Source organism: Rhinopithecus bieti, unplaced genomic scaffold (assembly GCF_001698545.2).
Source record: "Rhinopithecus bieti isolate Rb0 unplaced genomic scaffold, ASM169854v2 scaffold_51734, whole genome shotgun sequence".
Classification (NCBI taxonomy): domain Eukaryota; kingdom Metazoa; phylum Chordata; class Mammalia; order Primates; family Cercopithecidae; genus Rhinopithecus; species Rhinopithecus bieti.
The window spans coordinates 1254941-1274211 of record NW_016820683.1 but is presented as its reverse complement, the minus strand read 5'-3'; the positions used below and the strand labels follow the sequence as shown (position 1 = coordinate 1274211).

General features: G+C 41.4%; 1 protein-coding gene across 4 annotated transcripts in view; it reads right to left on the bottom strand.

Moving 5' to 3' along the window:
* Positions 1-19271, bottom strand: part of TNRC6B (trinucleotide repeat containing adaptor 6B) — an 80526-nt gene that overhangs the window by 40397 nt on the left and 20858 nt on the right. For 2 of the 4 annotated variants that reach the window (XM_017859853.1, XM_017859854.1), the window contains exons 5-10: positions 16853-17011; positions 13254-13429; positions 8829-8903; positions 7938-7983; positions 5845-5993; positions 579-704 (exon numbers count right to left, since the gene is read on the bottom strand). In XM_017859853.1, coding sequence (XP_017715342.1) covers positions 579-704; positions 5845-5993; positions 7938-7983; positions 8829-8903; positions 13254-13429; positions 16853-17011 — 731 coding nt within the window. Of the gene's footprint in view, positions 1-578; positions 705-4702; positions 4874-5844; positions 5994-7937; positions 7984-8828; positions 8904-13253; positions 13430-16852; positions 17012-19271 lie in introns of all 4 variants that reach the window. The other 2 variants (XM_017859856.1, XM_017859855.1) reach the window with 2 other exon arrangements.

Below are 19271 nucleotides of genomic sequence, written 5' to 3'. Positions count from 1 at the left end.
GCTAATTTTTGTTTTGTTCTTTACGCCTGGCTAATTTGTGTTTTTTGGTAGAAACAGGGTTTCGCCATGTTGGCCAGGCTCATCTCAAACTCCTGGCCTCAAGTGATCTGCCCACCTTGGCCTCCCAAAGTGCTGGGATTACAGGCATGAGCCCCTGTGCCAGGCCGAATTCTCTTTTTATCTGTGGGTAAATCCTTGAGGGCAACCAGCCTCTGAACACTGACACATCAGAACTTAATAGTAGTTTTAATTATATGCAGTTTCAAAATATATAGTTAGAAAAATAGGAGATCTAAAAGGAATAGAATCATAAGCTTTTCATGCAAAAATACCAACTTTGTTAGTATGCATGATGCAATAAAAAATGAGATTTGATATTTTGTTCTAAAAGTCTTGATCTTTGGCAGCTAGATATTTCATATTTTACTCTACTTGATCTTAGCCAAAAGGTCAAGAAAAGATGGCTTTTCCTATTTTACGCTACTATTATTCTTTTATGCCCACAAAAATCAGTTAACAACTGGTAACTACCTGAAATGGTCTTTAATTTTGAATCATAGGAACACAAAATTGCTTACCTGGGGGGAAATAAACTGGGGAGGCACTTGCGCCCGGAGACTGGGAGAAGAATTTAGTGGCTGCACTGGTGTGTGCAGACCTCTCGATTGTGCTGTGCTGTTTCCAAACAAACCATGACTACCGCCCTGTAAACAGAAGAGCAGCAGTAAGGCTTTTTGTTAACATAAGAAAACGCAAGTAAGAAACAGTTCTGGTCTTTTAGATCCCTCAGAAGAATCACAGGCTGTGTTCCACGGAATAACAGAATTTCATAACTGAGAAGTTCCTTATCTTAGAAGGCTTAGGGCAATTACTCAAATTGAATCATGAGTACCTGTACACAGTTTGACGAACTCTATAAACGGAAAGGGTTCAGTTCTGTCAAATATTAGGAGAAGTCCTACATTCTTTTTTGTGAACGAAAGATATAGACAACATAACATTTATTTCAAATACTCTTCTTTGCGACTGGGTTTACCAAATTTATTCTCAAGCTTTATAATCTGAGCTCCATCTTGAAAGGCACCTGAGTAAAAATGCAGCCTTATGAATAGTTATCAGTTGTATTTATAAAACATTATGATGTGATTTCTCTGCCGTCCCAGAGTGAGCCTAGCACCCTTCCTTGTCCTGGATCTGCTCAATCCTTTCTTTGATAGATGAGGAAATGTGACTCAATTACACAGTGAAAAAAAAAGGAAGAAAGGGAGAAAGTAAAAACCATTACAGGGACACCGAAATAAACATTACTCACCTGTAACTTCTCATTCAAATACATATTGGTCTAGTTAAAAATAAGCTGAACTCCCTCCTTTCTGGAGGCCCAACTCACTGGAGCACTTCTACACTATTCCGATGAGATAACTCAGAGAGTTGGGTTATATGGCGGCCTTTCCTTTCTGACTCGTTTCTAGCTGAGAAAAGTCCTTCAGCGAAGAAACCGTATTTGGTAATAACACAACACTGTGTTCCCTCTGCCTGATACCATTTTCACTTGACCTCTTCAAGGCCCAGCTTGGAGGTCATCCTCATCAAGGAAGTCTTCCCCAAAACCATCTTCCTGATTTCACGTTCAGATTAATTGAGCCCACCTCTCCAATCCCAAAATGCTTTAAAACTCTTTGAGGGCACTCATCATCAAACCACACTACAGTTATTTTCCATTCTGTCTTTCTACTGTCAGCTTAAATCTTTCCCTCTTCATATTCCCAGAACTCAATAAAGCCCTAGTCTGTAGGATGAATATATAATCTGTAAATATTCATGACCCACCAATTCCACACACTGGAAAATATCCCACTGAACACCTTCAGCAAAGACAGCTGCATCACTGCTTATACTGAGTACGTATACCCTGAATTGAAATCACCACCATTATCATATCCCTGGAATCACAGGGATTAAGGTAATTTTAAAGAATTTTGTAATGGCATCATTAAAACCTAGAACACTAAAAATACTGTTGATGGCTTAATGAATAAAAAATAGAGTAAGGGACTGTTGCAGGGAAATTAGTGAACTTAAAAGCATTGAAAATAAAAATGATTCTAAACATAAAGTCAAAATGGCAATTAAAATCTGTGTATCTCGTAAAAGTAAATCAAAGATCCATCATGAATTTTATGTCTCCCAAAAGGCTGTTTAAACATGAGAAGACCTTTAATTCTAGAAACTGTAACATCTCTACTGCTCCTTTCTTACTTGCCACTTGAAAGTGAAATGGCTCAGCCCTGACTTTGCTCGGATTGTGGTAGTCAGTAGCTTCGCTACCCTGATCGTCCCTAAGAAAACAGGAAACATTTATTTCACCAAGGATATTCTGCTAAGATCTTTCTCACTTTATCATCAAAGTAATGACTTAGTTACTAGATGTCCATTATTCACAACTGGTCCCTGGATGGTGGGGGGTTACTGGGAGCTAAAGACCCTGCCAGAATCCATTTTCTGGCAAGTACAAAATTGCTTCCTGAGGGTTGTTTTAAATTTCAACCTCTCCTTTAATAACAAGCATCGAAAAGAATTTGCTTTTTAAGCTTCTGTAAAATCAATTCCTACTTCCGTCTTCCCAGTAGACAATTTCCACCCTCCTCCACCATAGGTTTTAGGCTTTTCATTATCAAGTGACCCTACAGCCGCACAAAGCACTGTATCTGGAATGGATAATAATGTAGGTAAGTCCACAGCAGTTGATCAAAAAATGCCTCGTCTGACTTAATATGGAACCTGGGCATCACAAGCACTCATTTTCTTGGCTCCAATAGAGCTACTTTTGCACAGTGATGTATTCAGGGGCAATCATACAGATTTGGTCTTTAAAAAACGTATATAGGCCAGGTACAGTGATTCACACCTGTAATCCTAGCATTTTGAGAGGCTGAGGCTAGGAGTTCGAGACCAACCCAGGCAACATAAGCAAGACCCCGTCTCTAAAAAATAAACGGGAGAAAAAAAGCACTTGAGTATGTGCTAATGCAGGTTTCTGTGGCCATCACTAAAGCTCTACTGTTGTACCACAGGTTTTTACAATTACCTGAGTCTGGTGATATTTGCTTCAACTATACTGTTTAACTCAAAAAAGCATATAAATTAAAAACAAAATTACCAAGCTAACCAAAATCTGTGATTTGGAAAATTAAAATCTTAAATTTTATTAATACGAAGCATATTAAAATAATTCTGTAAGAAAATAGTCTTTAAAAACCATGTCCATATTTAGATGGAACATGTGCACAAACCTGGTTAACAATGGACTTTGTAGCAATCCACAGATCAAATAAATGAAGAAGAATGACCTTTTTTTAGCGCCTAATGCTCAGCTGGTTTGGCTGGTCTACTATACTAGTTTAATAGCATTTGCTAATTGTGTGATCCACCACATTTACAATCACCATTAACTGAATGTTATGCCTATTTCATGTTTTCCATACTCAAAACAAAAGAACTCCCAAAACATCAATATAATCATTTCTTCCCTGTTTATATAAACAGTGTATATCCATGTCCTCTGTGGAAGCAGTAAGGAAAATGATGACATATAAAGGAAGAAAATGAAAAAATCAGTTGTAACTCCCAATCCAGAAATAACCAATCGAACACATGGATATAGTATAATCCATTTTTTTTAAATGTGCTAAGGCAATGATTAGAAAGCATGTAAGAGACCTACGTGCAACTTAACTGGTGTCAGAGGTGTTGCTTCCCGTCATCCTGTAATGCGTATGTGGAAGTCATCATATGGAGACAGAACATCATCATGGATGCATCATGTGGATACAACTAATAATTACAAGTTGTGTAATTAACGTCCTTCCACAGTGTCCTGAGGTGAAGGTCACAGTGACAAGTAAGTGGTCACAGAAGTATGGCGATCACTGCTGGGGTTATTGTTGCAAAGGATTGTGACGCCAAAGTCCTGGTTTTCTCCACAAAAACTACAACAGAGCCACTGTGGGAAGGCAGGCAGGGTCCTGCTGTGCACCCTCAGGTCTGGGAAGGTGAGGAGGCACGATCCTCCCAGCCCTGCCTGTCTTGTTTCTACTGCACAGCCCTTAACTGGAGGGTTGCCAAATCCAACCCAAGGTGCAATGAAACACTGCAGTGTCTGAGCAATACCCATTCTTCCCAAAGCTTCACCGTCTACTATTTAAAGTTACCCTTCTATGGGTAATTATTATATTTTACACTTACAAACAATAGATTTCGAGATGCCATAACCCACAAATACTTAATCATACTAGTTTTGCTATTTTTAAATTAGCAGGTTTATTAAATTGAAAAGATCTCCAAAGTATTACTTATACAATCTAATGTTTAAAACGGCAGATGCATTAAGTTAGATTGTCTAAGGTACTTATGTAGTAGCCTCTTTAACATTTTCCTTAGTTCTTAGTTGACTTATTAAATATGAACTTATGATCAAAAATGAGAAGACAAAAAAAAACAGGTTTAAAATAAAATCCATGTTGAAAAACATGAAGAGAGATGGGTTCTATGGGCTGAAAGATCTAGAACCTACACTTAATATCATTCTGTGCATTCAGTAATCAACAAATTTCCCAAGACAGACAAATGATGCAATAAACTGCAGACCAGGACCAAGGCGAGGCCACAGCCAAGCAGTTATAAATTTGAGAGGCCTCCTTACTTGTCTAGCAGCGAAGTTTTGGGGGTTGAGCCCTGTGCCGATTGCTCCAAGGCTGACGTTGGGTAGTGTGGAACCAGAGGGAGACAGCTTGTAGCTGGGAGAAGGGGAGAAGGGAGAGCAGGGAGCCTCATCCCCAAGGCACCCATCTTGATTGGAGAAAGGCAAAGTCAGCTGAAAAGTAGTAGGAGTTAGCCAATCACAACGAGTGTTGGTTAGTGAAGCAACAGAATGCAAGAAGGGAAAAGAGAGAAACACTAGCAATAAACAAAGTTAGAGTGTATTAGCAATAACCGAGGATGGAATTTGGATCTGATAATAATCTTTACACTCGGCCCAACAGACACCATCTGTCATCTTCTTTGATATTGATTTTTCTTTTCCTCTAAGTTAGTAACACGTTCTGTCCATTGCATTAAGATAAAAATTGCCAGACACTTTGATTTTATGCATCTAATATTGATTGCTCTAGCAATGTGGCTGCTGAAACAGAAGCCAGGTCAATCTTGTGAATATGCTGCTGTCTGGACCAGCAACAAGTGTCAAAATGTGCCAGATTTAAAAATTTTGGTTTTAACTGCTTTCTGAAGACCAGGAACATAGTAAATTAGTATTCTGAATCAAGATATAATTCCCACCATTAGAAATGGTAAACATCAAAACCAATAGGTAGAAACTGCTTGGTTAAATTAGGTAGTTGAGAATGTGAAAAGTATACCATTGTAACTAAACACAGATCGCTAGGGAACTGGAGAAAGATAACAACAGAGTTCTTTCAAAACTAGAAGGCAAGGCCTTAGGAGATATGGAATATCTGCACAAAATCCCAAAATTTATTTTGTAGCTGCACAGCAGCAGAAAAAAGAATGCAGAGTAAGTTTCTCTCTAACATTTCCACACTTCGTGAATTTCTCAGAACTCAGATTTTCTAATACATACAAGCTAAAGACAGATGGTTCTTGCTCTTGCCCAATCACCTGTTGACATCAATCGTTTTCAGGTCACCACATTAATGCAGGTGATGTTTGTGTTTGGCTCATCTAGTTCAGTAATTCTATGCTTCCTCCAGAATCAGTTATCAAAAGACAAATGGGAACCAAAGCGGTTCTCATGAATTATTATCTTCAACAAAGGATTCAACTCACCTTCTCAAAATAAGGCCCACTATCTGTGGTTCCCATGTCTTTGGAATTAGGTGGACGGAACCCAGATCGATCCTTCCTCATGATATCATTAAAATCCCCGAGATTCATCGCTCGCTTGTCCACATCAAATTTTTTATCTGAAAGGCTTCCTGAAAAGTAGCATAAACAGAGTGAAAATTTCCAGAATCAATGTTTCCCCCATGAACCAAGAGTGACCTGCCCCACTATCCTCATGGGGGTGCCGGATAGGAGCTATTAATATTTCTATTTCTGGGGATAAGACGAGACAAACTCTCATTGGTCCAGGCTGCTGGTGTTTATCCCTGGAACACATATGGGTCCTTTTTATTTATTTATTCATTTATTAAAAAACAAAACAAAACAAAACATATATCTGTTGTAGTTTGTTTTCCATGGAAGACTGAAAGAGCCTTAGGGATAACCTGGCAAAAATCTGGCTAAGAAAACATTTAGACTGGATATTGATGTGTTTGATGAACACATTTTGCTCATAAATTCAAATGTCCTCAGGGAGAGAAGTTGTCTGTTTTTGCTATTTTAACATCATCTAGATAAATGGTCTGGGTGAAACATAGTTACAAGGAATAGAAAGATCCAAGAGGCACAGTGGTTGCCCTCAAATTCAGAACTTAAGAGCTGAACACAGAAGATGGGTCCACATTACCTACATGATGCATTCCCAGGTGTCCTAACTATACATACCACTCCTCTTTCACGGCTCTATAAATGTGCTGTCGTCTGCTGCCATAACCAGTGCCCCCCCAGGAAATGTGTTTTAATTATTCTCATATTTAGAAATATAGACCAAAGACTACCTACGTCCTTTACTACCCAGAATTATTTTCATTTCTTCTTAGTTTGACTCTTTTTAAGTTCTTCAGGGTGATCAAGAGCATTACTACAAAAACCCCACAGACCAGTAGCTAACACTGCATCCACTCCAGTTGCAATGTGAGAATTTGTCAATAATGAAGCCTCCTGGTACAGATAGGACTGGTAACTTGAGGGCCACATCTGGCACACAATTTGGCCCCACAGAGCATTTTAAGAGACCTGAATTAGTTCTGATATTTAAAAATCAGGGCTGGGCGCAGTGGTTCACGCCTGTAATCCCAGCACTTTGGGAAGGTGAGGAAGGCGGATCACTTGAGGTCAGGAGTTCGAGACCAGTCTGGCCAACATGGCGAAACCTCGTCTCTACTAAAATTACAAGAATTAGCTGTGTGTGGTGGCACACGCCTGTGATCCCAGCTACTCGGGAGACGGAGGTGGGAGAAATCGCTTGAACCCAGGAGGCAGAGGTTGCAGTGACCAGATATCATGCCACTGCACTCCAGCCAGGGTGACAGAGCAAGACTCCGTCTCAAAAAATCAATAAATACAAAAATCATAATACCAGTATACATCTGAATTTCTGGCCTGTCTTGAAAGACTTGTCATAGCTCAGCCTGGATTCCTCCAGAGCAGCAACTGCTAGGAGCCATGTAAGGCTGATTCTTCCAGGTGGACTTTCCACAGTTAACCCGTGGTCAACTCGTCCCAGGTTTTTTTTTTTTTTTTTGAGACTGAGTCTCACTCTGTTGCCAGGCTGGAGTGCAGTGGCACAATCTCGGCTCACTGCAACCTCCGCCTCCCGGTTCAAGCGATTCTCCTGCCTCAGCCTCCCAAGTAGCTGGGACTACAGGTGCGTGCCACCACGCCCAGCTAATTTTTGTATTTTTGGTAGAGACGGGGTTTCACCATGTAGGCCAGGATGGTCTCGATCTCTTGACCTCCTAATCCGCCTGCCTCGGCCGCACAAAGTGCTGGGATTACAAGCTTGAGCCACCATGCCTGGCCTCATCCCAGTTTCTTATACCTGGCACACATCACTCATTTACATTCTTTGCTGACTCCTGCAGTCATTTGAGTTTTCTATCCCTACCTAGTATCTAGCACAGCACCTTACAAAGAGTAAGTGCTCAATCAATGTCTACTGAACTGCAGCCATCCCTACTCAAATGGGGCAGGAGATGCCAACAGGACATCATAACACTGATACACTCCATTCCTCTCAGCGGAGTGATACACACCTACAGACAAATCCATTTTGCTGCTTGGATTATCTTCAGTCTGACTCTGAAAAATAAAGAACAGATGAGACAGAATTAAGGATGCACATCTTTGAATCAGAGAAGTGGCATTATTCACGTGAGAGCTACATCTTACTACTGGCACTACAGAAGGTTCTCTGAAATGAACTTAATGAAAACATTAACATTTTTAATATGCTAGCTTGATTGCTGTTTGGGCCTATATTCCTACAATTCAGTTTTCACATACAATTAGTCTCAATAAGTCTACAAAGAGAGCAATAGATAAACAGCTGCCTGAAGAAATAAACCCCTGTCCTTAAGTTCTAGTCAGCTCAGGATCAAATTCCATGAATGGCAGCCAAATAATGACAACTTCTTCTCGTGACTTGTCAAGTCATCAAATCTCAACTGTGCAGCCAAGTCAAGTCGTTTGTCTTTTGGCCAACCAGGGACAGGGTGTCCCTACACCATTCCCGAGAGACAAAGAAATCAGAAATTCTACAAGAATTCCCTAAGTAATTAGTCCCAGTATAGTTTTTCTAGTTTCGTTGTTGCCTTTTAAAAAAATTGTAATATGAAAACTAGTACTGTAATGTGGTCAGAAACAATTGTATAAATTTTAAGTGCCTGCCTCTTTCTTCTCTATCCTCCTAAGGAAAAGGACACAATGACTACAAATTTAAAAGCCATAACCTTTAAATGTTGGAGTATGTCATTCAGAATAAGAATAGAAGAGAAATACTACTTAAACTCAAAAGATCAAGAACATTGCTTAACTAGTTTTTAAATCTTAACTTTGTACTATATGTGGCAGTGGTCTTAACATTTGTATTACTCTTAAACCTGAAAGTTGGGATACATGATACATTTGAAAAAAATAAAACTTACCAGCAATCCCATATTTGAAAACTGTTTGGCAAGAGGATTCATCCATGAATCATTGTTTCCTCCTTTGAGGGAGCACTACAGAAACGAAACACAGAACCTCAGAGCCAAATAATTTATTTCAACCTCCTGAGTTTTATTAACACAGATTGAAAACGTAGACTTGCGTCTACCTTTTTAGAACCTATTTCTCCTTAACTAAAATTATGTTGATATTTTATGTTAGTTTAAATGATGAATAAGCCCTAGTTATATCTATGCTTGCATTTTATAAAATTCACCGCACGGAACTAGAAGTAACTGGAAAAACACATGCTCAGCTGGTACTTTTGCTTTTTAAATAGAAAGAAGTCTGATATGATTTTCTAAAATAGAAGTTTTGCACACAACTACTTTCACTTTCATTAGGCTGCTCTCTTTGTTACCCAAACTGGTTTATGTGAGGAGAAAAGAGTTTGATGTTAGTGCGTGTCATTTGGAAAGGAGCCTATTTAACTGGGCGTTATGAGGAACTCGCAGTACTTCCTCTGTTTCTTTCACAGCATAAAGGACATTGGTCCTGGTGGTAAAGAGACCTAGTGGAAGACAACATTGCCGATCTCCTGGGCAGAGTAGGGCAGCAGTAGGTTTTAATTTTTTAATGGGACAAACTAGTTTCTCCCCTGAACAAGGCACTGACTGAGCTCCACTTTCACTTTTGTGAGGGAAGCAGGTGGAACTACGAGGATTTGGTGGGGTGGGGCTTTGTGCACTTGTGTATTTCACAGGTAAAAATTCTCTGTTGTGATGATAATATATATATATAGTATATATAGTATATATAATATAGTAACCTACTATTTTTGTTTTTTTTTTTTTTTTTCTGTTTTTTCGGCCCGCTTTTTTTTTTTTTCCTCGTGGCGGACCTCGGCTGGGAGTGCAGTGACCCGCCATCACCAGCTCGACTGCGCAAGCTCCGCCTCCCGGGCTCAAGCCATTCTCTTGCCTCAGTCTCCTGAGTAGGCTGGGACTACAGGTATCCGCGCACCGCACGCCTGCGCTGAATTTTTTTGGTATTGTTTAGTAGATGACGTGGGTTTCAGTGTGGTTAGCCCAGGATAGGTCCTCACAAATCCTGCGTCGTGATTGCTGCCCACCGTTGGCCTCCAAAAGGTGCTAGGATTACAGGCGTGAGGTCCACCGCGCGCCCGGGCCACGATGAAATACGCTATCAAATCAATTTATTATCCTTGAAAGCTGATGAAGCCACATTAAAATTTAGTACAGGGTTGTGTGTGTGTGGGTGTGGTGTGTGTGTGTGGTGTGTGGAGATGTGCCGCGCGGCATGCGCGTGTGTGGTTTTGAGACTGCGACGTTCGGCTTTTGTCACCGCAGGCTGGGAGTGAAGGTGAAAGTGGCATATCTTGGCTCACTGCAACCTCCGTGCCTCCTGATGTCAAGCAAGTTCCGTCCTGCCGTCAGCCTCCCAAGATAGCCTGGGATTAAGTAAGGCAGCGCTGCCTTTGGCTATCTATTTCTCTAGCTATTATTTTTTTGTATTTTGTTTAGTAGAGACGGGTTTCACGCATTCTGGTCAGGCTGGTCTGTGAACTCTTGACCCATCAAGGTGATTCACCTGCTTCAGCTCCCAATAGGTTGGATTACAGGCGTGGCCTACCGTGGCACTAGTACAGATTTTAAGGTCAAAAAACAGCCCTCACTAGAGAGCAGGGGAGAATGAGGGAGTTATGTTTAATAGGTACAGAGTTGTCAGTTTTTGCGAAGTGGGGAAAGAGTTCTGTGGATAGACCTGGTGGTAAATGGCAGCATTTACCATATGCTGAAATATACTTGAATGCCACTGAAACTGAGTACACTTAAAAAATATACTACTATGGGTAAATTATATGCTATATGGGTATTGTTGATCATAATTTTTTTTTTTGTTTTTTTTTTTGAGGACGGGAGTCCTCGCTCTGTCACCCAGGCTGGAGGTGCTGTGGCCCGGATCTCAGCTCACGTGCGAAGCCTCCGCTCCCGGGTTCACGGCCATTGCTCCTGCCGTCAGCCTCCCGGGTAGCTGGACTAACAGCGCGCGCTAGCCGCTCGCTCGGCTAGTTTTGTTTGTAGTTTTTAGGTAGAGCGGGTTTCACGAGTGGTTACGCCAGATGGTCTTGATCTCCTGAACTCGTGATCCGCCCGCCTCGCCCGCCCTGCCAAAGTTGCTGGGATTACAGGCTTGAGCCACCGCGCCCGGCCATAATTTTTTTAAAAATGCCCTCAGTATGAAAAGTCAGAATCACTGGTACTGGGGCTGGAAGATTCAATTTCCAATTAACTTAATTAATTAAATCTTGGTTGTCACCCTAGTGGGGTATTTATTAGTCCCTTTCAATCAGTTAATTTAGTCTCATTGTTAATTTGTAAATAACCAAAAGAAAGCCAAAATCACACTAGACAACCTAAGAGTGCAAGGAATGCTGAAAAGTTTGCTGAATAATTCCTTCTGTGACTAGGCTAAGGAAATAAAAGCTCTTAATAGAAGAAAAACCATAAGTGACTGCTTAAGCAAAATGTCTCTAAATAGAAACACACTGTATTCTTATTCTATAAAAGAGTCGTCTACAAAATTAATGGCCTATAGGCAAAGGGCAAATGGGATGAAGGCCCAATCCTCAGACATGCGAAGGCCTCTAAGATGGCACCTGGTATTTGATACACAGGAGAATATTAGCTGTGAAGCATTTCATAGGGTGCCAAGACTCTCATGCTGAAATTAAGTATTGGATGCCCATTTCTTATTTCCACTATTTTATTTGTCAAATGAAAATCTGGAATTGAAAAAAGAGAGCATCTGCCAAGACACTGGTTCAGGCTCAAAGACTACCGTTCCAGATTGAAAACCAAAGTCCTCATCAAACTGTGCAAACCAAAGGAGAAACTGAGTTGTTATGAGATACAGAAGGTATCTCATACAGAAGATGGAAAGTTTAGTACACAACTTGGTATATGATGTACAGAAATCATCTAGCTGCTAGGCTGGGCACAGTGGCTCATGCCTGTAATCCCATAACTTTGGGAGGGCGAGGCGGGCGGATCACGAGGTCAGGAGATCGAGACCATCTTGGCTAACACGGTGAAACCCCATCTCTACTAAAAATACAAAAATTAGCCGGGCGTGGTGGCTGGCGCCTGTAGTCCCAGCTACTTGGGAGGCTGAGGCAGGAGAACGGTGTGAACCTGGGAGGCGGAGCTTGCAGTGAGTTGAGATTGGACCACTGCACTCCAGCCTGGGCGACAGGGCTAGACTCTCTCAAAAAAACAAAAGAGAAATCATTTAGCTGCTATACACACAAGTACACATTGGAACTTCATTTGTCGGGAGAAGGGTTTTGGGTCTTGGAATTTCCCAAATCAGATAAAATCGGGACGTGCTAATCACCACGGGATAAGCCAGCATTATCTTCCTTTGGGTTCCCTCCGACACATCTATGGGGATTTACTGGAAGGACTTCTTTGGCTTTAGAATGCAAAAGCATTTATAAAGTATGCCTTGAGAGCCTCCAACAGATTGTTATAATGTGGAAACTAAAAATGAAAAATATCTCATATCTTTGAAAACTTCATTTTACCCACAGCAACAATTTTATAGTTCAAGGTTTCAAGGTCATGGGAAAGGAAGACAAAGCGTAAAAGGGAAGTAGTTATTTGTTTGCAAGAAAACATTTTTCCCCTTACTTAGGACCTTGAGGACCCCAGCTGCCTCACACCTTTCATTTAAAAATCTTCAGTTCTGGCTGGGCGTGGTGGCTCACACCTGTAATCCCAGCACTTTGGGAGGCCAAGGCAGGTGGATCACGAAGTCAGGAGATCGAGACCATCCTGGCTAACACGGTGAAACCCTGTCTCCACTAAAAATACAAAAAATTAGCTGGGCGTGGTGAGGGGCACCTGCAGTCCCAGCTACTCAGGAGGCTGAGGCAGGAGAATAGCGTGAACCCAGGAGGCAGAGGTTGCAGTGAGCCAAGATAACGCCACTGCACTCTAGCCTGGGCGACAGAGCGAGACTGCGTCTCAAAAAAAAAAAAAAATCCTCAGTTCTAGCTAGGTGCGGTAGCTCACGCCCGTAATCCCAGCACTTGGGGAGGACAAGGCAGGAGGACTGAGCTCAGGAGTTTGAGACCATCCTGGCGACATGGCGAAACCCTGTCTCTACGAAAAAATAAAAAATTTAGCCAGGCATGGTGATAGTTCTGGCTATTACAGAGGCTGAGGTGGGAGGATTGCTTGAGCCTAGGAGGTTGTACAGTGAGTCGTGACTGTGCCATTGCACTCCAGCCTGAGTGACAGAGTGAGAACTTGTCTCAAAACAAAAACAAACGAAATAAAACCTCAGTTCTGCCTTCTCAGAGCGAATGAGCAAGTGCCAACATTTGTAAAGCGGGCTACCTTCATTTGTTTCTTTCCTCCTTGTCCCCAGCTTGCTGAGCTGTGGGAGGAAGCACTGCCCTGAGAGCCAGCGGTGTTCCAGACTCCTCCATCCTCCTCCTCTTCCCAGCTGGGATGACGAGGTCCTGTGACCGGCCCGTCACTCTCCCCCCAGCCGTCTTGCATAGATTTGGAATCTTTAAGGAAAGAATGAATTAACTCTTTGCAACAGCTATATAAAACAATCAGCAGAATAGTAATTCCTTGCAGATGCAGCATTTTAGTGTCTTTGTAATTTTATCTACTCCATCTACAACGGCAAGGCAAATATTATTACTCATTTTTTAGAGAGCAGGAAACTAAAACCCATGAAGTGTCAATGATACACAGAAAGTTAACAAACCATAGAACCAAGACCTCCTGATTTCTGGATCAATGCTTTTTCCCTTGCACCAAGTTGGACAGGAATTTCAAAACTGAAAAGAACTTATCACAACATTCCTGGCAAGAAACTTCACATCTCAATTAAGAGAAATCTGTTCCTCTTAATGAACATAGTTTACTGCAGCCGTGGTTTTATCCTCCATTCAGTATGTACTTTATATACAATGGACACTATAAATACGAGGTATGATAAAGGACAACTGTCTAGCTTGCTTGGGGTGAAGCAGAGACGAATAGAACATGAAAAGGGGGAACATTTTTCATAAGATTTTGAATATCAGAATTATGGTGAAAGAAGAAAAATTCACATATAGCCACGGAAATCTAAAATGTATTAGAATTATATACTTGAAATGAATTAGATACTAAAGAGGCAAAGAATATATACACAGTGGTTTTGAAAAGACAGGAGGAGAAAATGTGGAGGGTAAGGAGAGGAAGGGAGAAAGGAAAGCAGAGAGAAATCCAAGAGGCTTTAATATTTGAGGAAGTGGGACATCAGTATCCCATTCTAAACAAAGATCTTTAATTTGAAGACTGGAATAAGTCCTTAATTCCCTCCGAAAATACTGTGCAGAATCAAAACATACCTTGCAGTAATAATACTGTATAAAATGATAAAGAAAAGGAAACACATTCTCCTGCCTGGAAAGTTCCATCTGCACCTCTACTTTCCCACATGACAGGACATCTATGAAAGTCTTCTGATGTGTACATAGCTTTATATGAAGAGTTTAAAGGCAGAAAATTGGCTCTTCCAGGCCTTTCCTTGAATGACAGCTGCCACCCTGTAGGATCAAGCCTATGATAGCCAAGTAGGTTCGTGCCAAGTACATAAGGCACAGGGCAATTAATTTCTTCTAACTGTGGCATCTCATCCCCCAGCAAGGCCCAGGTGAATCTGACTGTCTCCCAGTGAGGTTCACTGTAGCCACAGGAAGGGGCTGTATGCACAAGGGGGAGGGTTGGGATGCTCCTCTTCCTGCTGCTGGAAGTGCTGCTGATAACCAGGACTGCTGCCTCTGTATACAGGATTATAAATTTATATAATACCATATTTGTGATTTATATTATACAAGCATACAAGCATAGGCTTTATACCATCCACTGACAAGCAACAGGAGTTAAAAACCCAATATAAATAACACACTGACCCCTTCAGAAAAACGAAGACACGCAAGTGAACCTTTTTTTTAAAGAGGGAAGCTAAACTTCTAACAAATGTTTCTTATAGAAAAGAGAGGTCTAATTTTTAATCATAGGGTTCATAACATCAAATTTAAGACAGGCTACCATCAGCTGGTAGCCCTTTCTTCTGCATATTACACATTTAACTTACCCACAGAAAGGATATGTGTTATAACTACAGATGATCCTGAAGAGTAGAAGACATTTTTAGAATCTGAGGAAAAGTGGTTTTGTGATACAAGAGAGGTGATCCTGGGGTTGGGAAAGACACATGAAAATCCTGAATATACTGGTAAAGGATCTCTTTGTGCCCAGGGTCTGATTAATGTCTTCCAACAGCATTTTGGATGTATTTCAAGTCTACTAGATTACATTTCCCATGATGATACGACTGATTTCACAATGGAAATAGTAAAACCAAAATTTTTCTTTTTTTTTTTTTTTTTTTTTTTTTTTTTTTTTTGGCGAGTTCTCGTCTGTCGCCTGGGCTGGAGTGAGTGGCTGGTCTTCAGCTACTGCAAGCTCCGCTCCTGGGTTTGCCTTCTCTGCCTCAGCTCCGAGTGCTGGGTACAGGTGCCGCGCCCTGCCCGGCTATTTTTTGTTTTTTTAGTGGGACGGGGTTTCCTGTGTTGCCAGGATGGTCTAGTTCTCCTGACTCGTGATCCGCCGTCTCGGCCTCCAACGTTGCTGGGGTTACCAGGCTTGGCCAGCCACCGCGCCCGGCCTTAAAACCAAAATTTTCATGAAGCTATTTTAACGAAGTCGAGGAGGGTCATGAGTTTTAAAATGTAGTCAAGTTACTGCATATAAACACGTGTGAATTTCCAGAATAGAGCTAATGTATTCTTATATGGCACTGTAAGAGTCCTGAATATCACATGATAAACTTAACAGAATTTATTTTCTTGTTTGAATTTTGGTCATTCCAGAAATGTTCATTATTTAGTCAAAAGATAATCCCTTAAATCTGCTATATGGTAGAAAAGAGATGTTGGAACATTTTTAAGAAAGTTACAAAAATAAGTGGAAACAGGCACTTGAATTTAGGAACAGCCAATGAGGCATTCCATAGCCTCAGTCCACAGAGTTCTGCTCATTACTGTGATACACATCGCCAGCTGGATTAAGTACAGCTTAGATTTTCGATTTTCAATGATTCTGAATAAGTGTGATGTTCTTCATTTAAAATACTGAAGTTAAATTTATGCCAGGTTCAAAAAATCTGAAATGGTCTTATGTGGAAGAAAAATGACAAAGGCAAAGGAAAGTGCAGAAGGATGAAGTCACTGGGCAGCACAGATCATATTCCACATGAAAAGCCAGGAACTTTTGTTTTAAATTGTACTAACAAACAAGTAGAAATGCAAGCTAGACATGGTGAGCACATAGTCACTGGGCTAAAAGCATCACATCAAAATTACAATTCTGTCCAGATACTAAATTTAAAACAACATTAGCTTATGATTTTTAGTTCACCTTAAACATTTTAAGAAACGCCAAGCCAAGCCACAACCGTTTGCTATTAACTAATTATTTAACACTCAAGGTCCTGAATCTCACTGAATCCACAGTTTAAAACTAAACAGCCCTCACCAAAATGTCAGATTCTCAAATCTGACATTTGACAAACATTTAACAAAGAATCCCGGCTGGGCACGGTGGCTCACGCCTGCAGTCCCAGGACTTTGGGAGGCCAAGGCGGGTGGATCACAAGGACAGGAGTTCAAGACCAGCCTGCCCAACATGGCAAAACCCCATCTCTACTAAAAATACAAAAATTAGCCTGGCATGGTGGTGGGCGCCTGTAATCCCAGCTACTCGGGAGGCTGAGGCAGGAGAATCGCTTGAAGCTGGAAAGCAGAGGTTGCCGTGAGCCGAAATTACACCACTGCACTCCAGCCTGGGTGACAAGAGTGAAACTCCGTCTCAATTAAAAAAAAAAAAAAAAAAAAAAGAATCCCTCAAAAAATGAAAAGCTTCACACTTACTAGGCTTCATGGCATTGGGAGCGTTGGCGGGCGTGTTCCCCCAGCCTGTAGTCGATGCTCCTGTATCATCCATCTCGCCCCACCCAGGACTGCTTTCATTTGGCTCACCCCAAGCGGAAGTACCATTATCTGGAGCAGGTGGTGTGCTTTTGCTCCAGACTATAAAGAAAGGAAATGTCTCTAAGAATCATTTGTTAAATGAAATGCCATAATATCCAGTGGGGTGAAGGTGGAGGGAACAGGTATGCCTATATTCTGTCGACAGAAATGTAAACAGATTCAACTTTCATGTGAGGGGCATTTGGCAATGTCACCTTTTAAAAAAATCTGATGCACATTAAACTTCTGACTCAGTAACTCCACTGCCAGGAATTTTTTTTTTTTTTTTTTTTTTGAGACAGAGTCTTGCTCTGTCACCGAGGCTAGAGTGCAGTGGTGTGGTCATGGCTCACAGCAACCTCCACCTCCCAGGTTCAAGCGATTCTCCTGCCTCAGCGTCCCGAGTAGCTGGGATTACAGGCGCACGCCACCATACCCAGCTAATTTTTGTATTTTTTTTTTAAAGTAGAGACAGGGTTTCACCATGTTGGCCAGGCTGGCCTCGAACTCCTGACCTCATGATCTGCCTGGCTCGGCCTCCCAAAGTGCTGGGATTACAGGCATGAGCCACCATGCCCAGCCTGCCAGAAAATTATACTATAAATATACTTGTAAAAATAGGTAAAATTACATGTATAACAATACTCACTGCATCACTGATAGAAAAAATGTGGAAACAACCTAAATATCCACCACAAGCGGACTGGTTAGACCAACTGTGGGTCACCCATAAAAGAAATACTGTGTAAAGGCCGAGTGCGGTTGCTCATGCCTGTTATCCCAGCACTCTGGGAGGCCGAGGCGGGTGGATCTCCTGAGGTCAGGAGTTCAAGACCAGTCTGACCAACATGGCGAAACCCCGTCTCTACCAAAAAATACAAAAATTAGCTGGGCTTGGTGGTGCATGCCTGTAATCCCAGCTATTTGGGAGGCTGAGAAGGAGGCTCACTTGAACCCAGGAGGTGGAGGTTGCAGTGAGCTGAGATTGTGCCACTGCACTCCAGCCTGGGAGACAGAGTGAGACTCCATCTCAAAAAACAGAAATACTGTATATGAAGCAATTAAACAGCAGACTATGTGCTAAAATTGAAAGCTATAAGTATAATGAGAAAAGCAATGTGAAGAACAGTATACAAAGTACAATCCCTTCTCTGTAAAAGTTTTGAATGGGACACAAACTTCTAAGAGATTACCTATGGGAAGAGACCCTAGGGGTTAAGATTCTTTTATTGATTATCTTTTGCTTTTCCACACAGTTTGAAGGTTTTTGCTATATGGATAAAGTTTTTTAAAATTTTAGCAGGTTTTATTCCGGATGGGGAGCTAGTGAGAAATCTTCATTTCCTTCCTCATTCTTTTTAATACTTGAAAAAAGAATGAGTTAAAAGTAATCATTTTTCTAAGTGGCCACAAATGGATTAGCTAAACACTAGAGGTGTACTCTGAGAAAATTGATTCTTGGCTGGGCGCAGTGGCTCATGCCTGTAATCCCAGCACTTTGGGAGGCTGAGGCAGGTGGATCACCTGAGGTCAGGAGTTTGAGACCAGCCTGGCCAACATGGTGAAATTCTGTCTCTACTAAAAATACAGACATTAGCTGGGCATGGCGGCAGGCATGAGAATCACTTGAACTTGGGAGGCGGAGGTTACAGTGAGTCGAGATCATGCCACTGCACTCCAGCTTGGGCAACAGAGCAAGATTCTGTCTCAAAAAAAGAAAAAAAAAAAGAAAACTGATTATTAATATTATGATTAACTAAAAAAAGACTAAAAGGTGCATCCCCCTTAATTTGTTGAACTATATGCTTTATAGGGACATTCAAGTTGACAATGACAAACTAAGAATGGCATTACCATTGCTACTTTTACCAGGTATGATGTTTCCTATTCAAATAGTGATAGAAGAAAGTTTAATTCTGGGCAACTGATTATCCTAACAATCTCTCTCTTTTTTTTTTTTTTGCGACAGGGTCTCACTCTGTCACCCAAGCTGAAGTGTAGTAGTGAGATCATAGCTCCCTACAGCCTTCCATCACCAGGGCTTAGGTGATCCTCTCACCTCAGTCTCTAGAGTAGGTGGGACTATAGGCACATGCACCACACCCGTCTAAGTTTTAAAAAATATTTTTGTGGAGACTAAAGTCTCTCTAGGTTGCCCAGGCTGGTCTCAAACTGCTGGGCTCAAGGGATCCTCCTGCCCCAGTCTCCCATAGTGCTGGGATTACAGGTGTGAGCCATCTCACTAGGCCTGAGATAACAATAACAATCTCTTATACAAAGTACTCCCATTCCAGAGGTAATCACTAAAAATCATCTGGAA